This window comes from Lathyrus oleraceus, chromosome 5 (genome assembly GCF_024323335.1).
Source record: "Lathyrus oleraceus cultivar Zhongwan6 chromosome 5, CAAS_Psat_ZW6_1.0, whole genome shotgun sequence".
Taxonomy (NCBI): Eukaryota; Viridiplantae; Streptophyta; class Magnoliopsida; order Fabales; family Fabaceae; genus Lathyrus; species Lathyrus oleraceus.
Window position 1 is genome coordinate 411,843,266 of NC_066583.1, and position 8,254 is coordinate 411,851,519.

At 27.4% G+C, this 8,254-nt stretch overlaps 1 protein-coding gene across 1 annotated transcript; it reads right to left on the bottom strand.

Moving 5' to 3' along the window:
- Positions 1–2,638: 2,638 nt before the first annotated feature.
- LOC127085151 (glycerol-3-phosphate acyltransferase 1) lies at positions 2,639–7,510 on the bottom strand. Its single transcript, XM_051025721.1, has 2 exons — positions 6,716–7,510; positions 2,639–3,716 (listed from the first exon to the last, which is right to left on the bottom strand). The coding sequence occupies exons 1-2, from the start codon at positions 7,439–7,441 to the stop codon at positions 2,841–2,843; spliced, it is 1,602 nt and encodes a 533-aa protein (XP_050881678.1). The 5' UTR covers positions 7,442–7,510; the 3' UTR covers positions 2,639–2,840.
- Positions 7,511–8,254: the final 744 nt, after the last annotated feature.

Genomic DNA, 8,254 nt, shown 5'->3' on the forward strand with positions numbered 1-8,254 from the left:
TACTTTATGTTCTAGGATAGCCTCTTCTTCTCATCCCCTTCTTTAATTTTCAAAATCTTCCCTCTTATTTTCAAAAACTTCTTGTTTTCAAACTTGAGCCACTTTCTCAATAAACCTTGACTTTTGTCAAGTAATTTTCAAAAATCTGTTCTTAATAAATGCTAACATATTTTAAGCATATTCAAAATCAATTTCAAAAGACTAAAAAAATGCATAACTCATTTAAAATATTTTGTGCACTTTTCCTTTTAAATTTTTCTCAAAGTTTAGACATGAGCCATTTCCATAGTTGAGATGTAATTCTCCTATCCTTATAGTATTGGTGATAATTTTTTCCCCATAAGAGAGCTAGTGGCATACTTGTTGATCTTTATCCAAGTTGGAGCCCTTCTCTGTGGTGATGTAAAGTTCTCATACTTATGGGTGGCTAGTAGAGTGTTATCCTAAAAAATGACATAATGTCTTTTCATTAAAAAGATTCAAAACAAAAATCTTTGTTAATTTTACCATGAACTACGAGGTTTTGATCCTCCATTGCACTTTGTTGGTACGTAGGCACGAGAATCAGAAAGTCTTGGTAAACACAAAAAACTATAAAGAAACATTTACTTTCTCATCTCCTTAATCTTTTACAAACAACACCGTTTTTAAGCAAACATGTACAAATTTTTAAAGAGGTTCCTATAGAGTACTATAGATGTTTAGGGTGTTAATACCTTCCATTTGCATAACTAACCCCTGGACTCTTATCTGTTTATTAGTTTTTATTTTAAAACTTCTTTGAGTTTTGTTTGTTCTTTTTCCATTTCCTTTGGAAGTAATAAAATCACGGTGGCGACTCTTGCTTTGTGAGTTAAGTTAATCAATAGCTTAATCTAAATTCTTTTACCGCTACACTACCCCATGAGGAAGATACTAGCCGATATACCTCATAACAAAATGGGACGATTAAAGCTCCACTTGACTATCTTCAGGGGAGTTTCTCCAAATAGTATTTAGCAAGAATATTTGGCGCCCATCGTGGGGCCTCGGTAAAACTTTCCCATGCCTCGTAAGAAAAACATACATTCTATCACCATCAAAGCTATGTCTGAATCACCTCCTAGCATGAGTGAAGATCATCATCCATTAGACATGGCACATCATTTAGCAATTATGGAGAACCTGTGTCAACAGAATGAGACTATGCAAGAAAGTGTCCATACTCTACAACAATAACAAAGTACGAAGGATGAGAAGGATGAGGAAGAGCTCATTGATCCTTAACCTCTGTTAGAAATGATTTGGGATGACCAAGTCCCATAGAATTTCAAACCACCACCTTTGTCATCCATAACCTCTGTCAGAAATGATTAGTTTGACTCATTCTTAGGCCAAAAAAGAGTTTGGTGATACCCAAGCAAGATAGAAGTAGAAGAAGCTCACTTTTAGTATCCATTTGTTGTGGTAGAAAATGCATTAACTCAACAACCTCGACCGCTCTCTTTATGAACAAACCCTCGATAAAGACTTCATCTAGACTAATATTCCCTCCATGAAACTTCATCCCAAATATCGGTCTCTCAATGTCCGAAGGAAACAATTCCCCGTGAAGTTTACTACCATCATAAGAAGGCCAAAAGATCTCAGTTTTAAAAATATTCAATTCGATACCTAATCTTGGGCCAGTATCCTAAATAACGTTAATGGATTTATCCACCACCTCTAAATCTCGTATGATGATTCAACCATCAAGATACTAGGCACGAAGACAAAACTTACAATTGTCATTAATCTGATGAATAAATGGGTGTAATGCAATAGCAAAATGGAGAAGATATAATGGGTCACCTTGTTGCACTATTATGACTGACATAATATGTTCATCCTCAAGGTATAACCTTGATGCCTGATCATAGAGAAAATCAAGTGACAAGGGAATATATGGGCATTTCATCCTCACCTCTCGTAATAGGACTGGTCTAGCTACCAGGTTGAAAGCATTCGTGAAATCTATCGGGAGTATAGCCAAAGAGCCATCTCCGTGTCATTTTATCAACACCCTATTGACACTATGCAAAATGGCCTTAACACCACCCAATACCCCAATCCTAAAGTAGAAGTTATTGAGATATCATGCACATCTTTGCCGATCCCTTTCATTGAAACCTTGGATATCAACCGCCTCCAAATAGAACCCACGAAAATTGGCCATATCCCACCATCAGGTTTTAATAACGACGTCAAGGGTGCAAAGGCAACAAACTCTGCCAAACTCATCAGACGTCTTCCTCCAACCATAAGTTATCAACTATAGTGATTGCACATAAGAGATCTCTAGACACATCATGACCTTCTCCACACAATACGTCTAATAAATGTTGTGTTAGCAAGCCATCACTACCGCATAAAGTCCCTTTAAGAAATAACTTAATGTAGCTAAAGATGGTATCAATTTTAACCACTAGAAGAACTTCAGAGAACAAGGTGACCAACATGGAAAAAAATGGTTTGTATGTGTTTGATATTTAAAACACTAGTTAAAAACATAAACAATAAAACATAGATAAAACCATATAAACTTACTTTAATGGCATGTATTAGATAATTAAGTAAAAACATTGATGAAGTATCAAATTGAAGTTTCAAATTTGATATATCATTCCTCAAAACAAAATGTAATAAACATCAATTGTATACATTCATCCAACAATATTAGGGTTGTTTTGTACCACATTCTTTATACTACATTATTTTTTACACTTTTTACATGTATATACATAACAACACTCATTTTCTTTCACCCTTTTAGTAAAACATAGTTATACACCTTGAATATAAATCATCAAACACCATAATTTTCACTTCTTTTCTTTAACAACACCTTCATTCCCAGCTAACATCATATACTTATCCCTCCTTGTAATATTAGTACACTCAAATCCCAAACTCTCACCCAACTTTCTTTGTATATAATTTGCCACTTCATAAGGAGATTTCCCACCAGCACAAGTAAATTCTCTTGGAACTTTTTCAAGCACTTCAATATTATAACAAGGCCATGGATTCATCAAAAAGAGAAAAGAGTCCAAACACTTGAATCCACTAGCTGTAGTACCATAAAACAAACTCACATTAGCATGCATAGCCACAGGAACAATCTCATCAGCAAGTTCAGCAAAAAGTGAACTAAACCTTAACAAATAAGGCTCCCTACAAGTTGTTCCTTCCGGACACACAACCAAATCACCTTCACTAAGTAACCTTTGCATTGTTTCTCTATCTTTTTCTCTATCCCTTGTCAAACTCATTGTCTTAATAGGAGACATAATCTCTGAGACTTTGCTTAAGCTATAAGTTACTGTAGTCAAAGGCTTTCTCAAACTCATGCTAAGAAAAACCGGATCTAACAATGTCCTATGTGTGCAAACATAGAGAACACCTTTATTAGTAACACTTTTTGTTGTGTTACTATTACTATTATAGCCTTTGTGATTTATTAATATGCCACTAAATGAAACCAATGCAAGTCCATATTTGTAGTAAACAATTGTACCAAGAAGTAATCTATAAAATGATAATGGAATTCCAAATGGAAGCCACATGAACATGTAGAGAGTTGATGAAGGTGTAGGGAAAAATGCTAGTCTTCCATCATGGAATATTAATGGTTTTGGATATTTTTCTCTTGACATGATTGATGTGGGAGATATTTCATTGGTCACCATATAAGCTTCCTGTCATTATCATAATTGCAGGAGTTAGATGAGAATTAATATGGAATAATTAATTTATTTTGAAAAAGAAGAAGAAGAAGATGGAATAATTAATAGGAAAATGAAATTATAGGTGTACAATTTATTGTATAACGTAGTTAGATAGTTGTTAATAGTTATATGGTATCAATTTTATAATCAATATGGCAACACCAACATAGACACGTGCAGTTGTCAATATAAAATGTGGAATAAACAATTTGGTATTTACTACTTCGTACCATCTTAGTAGGAGATACTAAACTAGTAACATATTTGATATATTTTGAATATTATTTAAGCTTAATTACATTGACCTTTTTAATTATCTCTTTCATGGAATTAATCTATTTATTTTTAATTCAAAAAGTTTTAATCTCTTCTTATAATTATGCGTTAAAGGTTGATTGAGTGGCCATTTTTTAATTACCTTTAATTTATATTTTTTATTTTTAAAATTGCATAAAAGTTTTTATATGTTACATTTCAAAATTAATACATGATTTAAAAATGAATATATCATCGGTTATAATTCTAAAATTGTTAAAAAGAATTAAAATTATTTAAATTTAAAATACAAATTAATTTTGTAAATTCGTTAAAATATGAAACTAAATCACTAATTAAATTAGTTAGTGGGAATCAATTTATGTTTTTGGATTGTGAGTACATAATAATTCTACGGTACTTGTCCTTATTTGAAATAATTTTCTTATATGTTCTCCTAAGCACATGAACACTAATGATTGCACAAGTATTTGTATTTTAGGAATATTTAAATATTCATATTTATATTATAAATTAATTATAAAATATTATTTTATTTTAAATTTTTAATATTAATTTTTTTTCAAAATCTTTGTTGTTGAATTATTAAAAAACAAACAATTATACTAAAATGCATACTAATTTAATAATAATAATATATATTTTAAATTGACAGACATAAATTTTTATATAATAAATATAAATTATAACATATAGTATATTATACGGGTATGAAATAAAATAAATATTAAAATATTAATATCACACTCATTTCGACTTATTTTTACGGATTTTAATTTTAGTTGTTGTCACTGTGTGGATACACGAGATAAGAGTCAAATTATGATTTATTTTATAAAAATAAATAAATAAATATTTATAAATAACTCAATTTAAAAATTTCTGTAATTCCCAAATTCTTAAAAACTTCTGTAATTTTCAAAAAGTCGTCGGTTTTCTCAACTTCGGAAAAATAATTATTACTAATGAAAAATGGAAAAGTGAAACAAAATTAAAAGTTACTAAGGGTATATCTGAATGAGGTAATTGAGAATTTGTAGGTAATTTAAAATTTTAAGCAATTCAAATGATTTAATTGAAATTCAATTATTTTTAAAAAAAAATATTTGAATGAAGTATTAAAATGACCCATTGTTAGAATTTTGGGGCCATTTTTATAAAATTTAAAATTTTTTGGCCAAATTTATAAAATGGAAAAAAGAGATTAATTTGCAATTTTTGAAAATTTTAAGGAACCAAATGATAAATTTTGAAAAAAATTTAGGAATTTATTTGCAATTTTTTGAAATTTTTGGAGGTGAATTTGAAAATTTTAAGATATATGAGGATCATTTTGCAAAATTTTAAAAATTAATAATAAATAATTTAACATTTGCATTATATAAAATGAGAGAGCAATTTCAAATTCTTTACTTATGAGTGTCATTTGAAATTCTTTAAATTTAATTTGAATAAAATATTTTATAAATTTACATCATTTTAATAATTCTCCATTTTTTTTTCAAATAAATTTTTTTGGTCAAATCATTTTAAATTCCTTCAAAAAATTACTTTTCTTTCTTAAAATGCTTCATCCAAACACACTAAGAGTTTATTTGGACGAGGTAATTGAGAATTTTTAAGAAATTCAAAATTCTAAACAACAATTCATTCATTGTTAAATTCTTCTGTTTGGATGGAGTATTAAAATGATTTATTGTTAAATTTTTTGGGTCATTTTTATAAATTTTAAAACTTTTGAATCATATTTAAAAGATAAAAAATAAGGACTAGTTTACAATTTTTAAAAATTTGAATGGACCAAATTATAAAAATTAAAAATTATTAAGGACTTATTTGCAATTATTTGAAAATTTTGAGGGTGAATTTGAATTTTTCATAAATTACAAGGACTATTTTGTAAATTTTAAAAAATTAATAATAAACAATTTAATATTGAGGGAAGAAACACTTTTTGAATTCATTTAAATTTCTTTAAATTTAATTTGAATAAAATACTTTATAAATATCATTTTAAAAATTCTTATTTTGTATCCACAATAAATTTTAATCAAATCATTTTAAATTTTTTATCAAAAAATTATTTTCTCTCCTTAAAATATTTCATTCAAATACATTTTAAAAATATAATAAAAAAGTTTATGCAGCAGTTGAAAGATGATCGTGGGAAATAAGAAGTAATATTTTCTCATACAATAGTCAAATAATACTAACAAATTTTAAGGGTACTTTGAGCATTAAGAGCGAAAAGAGAAGAGATAACAAAATTTTAACTTTTGGGTTAAATTTTTTTAAACTAATTAATACTAACAAAATATATATTATTAAGCTAATTTAATTGATAATTATATATATATATATATATATATATATATATATATATATATATATATATATATATATATATATATATATATATATATATATATATATATATATATATATATATATATATATATATATATATATATATATATATATATATATATATATATATATATATATATATATATATATATATATATATATATATATATATATATATATATATATATATATATATATGAATTCAGGTTGAATAAGTAACATCTCAATTATTCACTTTTAAACATTGAAAACCATTAAACTATCATATCAAAAATAAATACTTGTAAAAAATTTAGAAAAAGAAGTAGCTATAGCTTGAGACTAACCTTACAAGAAGAGATAAAATGATTATCATTGAAACATGAACTTCCAATCCCTAAATCAGGTTTCCTATCTTCAAAATAATCCATTACAGCCCAATCCTTAACAACCAAACCATCCTTACAAACCAAACCAGTAAAATAACATCCTAAACTATCCAACTCTGTCGCAACAACATCATCACCATTCAAATATTCTTTCACAAACCCTTCCACCATAACTCTAGGCACACAACTGAAGAAAACTCTAAACCCTACCGAAACCAAAACCTCATAAGCCTTAAAATTAAGATTCTCCATGTAAAACTTTGGTAAAACCACCCTTGCAACCATTTCCATGTCCTTTATTTTAAGTCCACAAAAAGTGATGAAGATCATAACTTTAAGCTTACGTTCATAGCTCAAAAACCATAATAATGGACATGAACATAGTAATAGAAAAGCTCTTAGAATGCTACCACCTTCAAAGGCAACTAGCATGAAATAAGGAAAGAAAGAATGATTCCTTAATAGGATACTATGAATGTCACAAACAAGTGTTTGTGATTTTCTATCTTTTAAATCACAGTTCATGATAGTAGGAAAAGATGAAGGTTGGTGAAGTGGTGTAGATGAAAGATCAAAGAAATTAAAACTATAGCTTTTCATTTTCTTTGCTGTTTGATAACATGATTTCACAATATGGTAGCATAACCATTTTGTGAGGCTTAAAAGTACGGATAGAAAAAGCATTATCTTAAAGCTTCTAACTATTTACTTTTTTTGTGATTCTTGAGATTGAGATAATGACGTTAGGCACAGTTTCGTTATGAAAAGGTAGACTATGGACATATATATATATATATATATATATATATATATATATATATATATATATATATATATATATATATATATATATATATATATATATATACTACTTGCATAATTAATTAGCTACACCTTTTATTATTTTCTTATATAAAACATAATCAAGAAAATTAACTTTAGTTTTGGAGTTGATGTCATCCTTTTTTATTTTGTCTTTCTTAATTTATTTGAGTTCTCCTTCATTTATGAACACCTAACTTACAAATTATCCTTTCAATGAAACCATCTTATATTTTGGACTAATCTTCCCTTGCTGAATGATCTCTAGAGATTTCAACTTATATCCACTAGTGAGGATCTTCAAAGAGATTGTTTCGTGAAGATAGAGAATTTTTTGTTGCAAGGGGATGAAAAAAAAAGTTTTTTCAAAGATATTTTGTGCGAATGGGAATGACAAACATATCATTTGTCTATGAAATATTTGAACTATCCAAAATACGGTAATATCTTTATATATAATTTTAAATTTTTAGGTAAATTTATTATCATTTTTTATAATTTATTTTAATTTGTATTTAGTTTTTAAATTTTTTATTAGTTCTTTCACATTATTAGCCATAAAAATTATAATTTATCGTCTATTTTTTTATTTCTCACCGACTCCAATTATTTTGTCTATAACTTCAATGTTGCATCTTTTGTGGAATAAAATAAAAGGGTCCTAACTTCAATGTT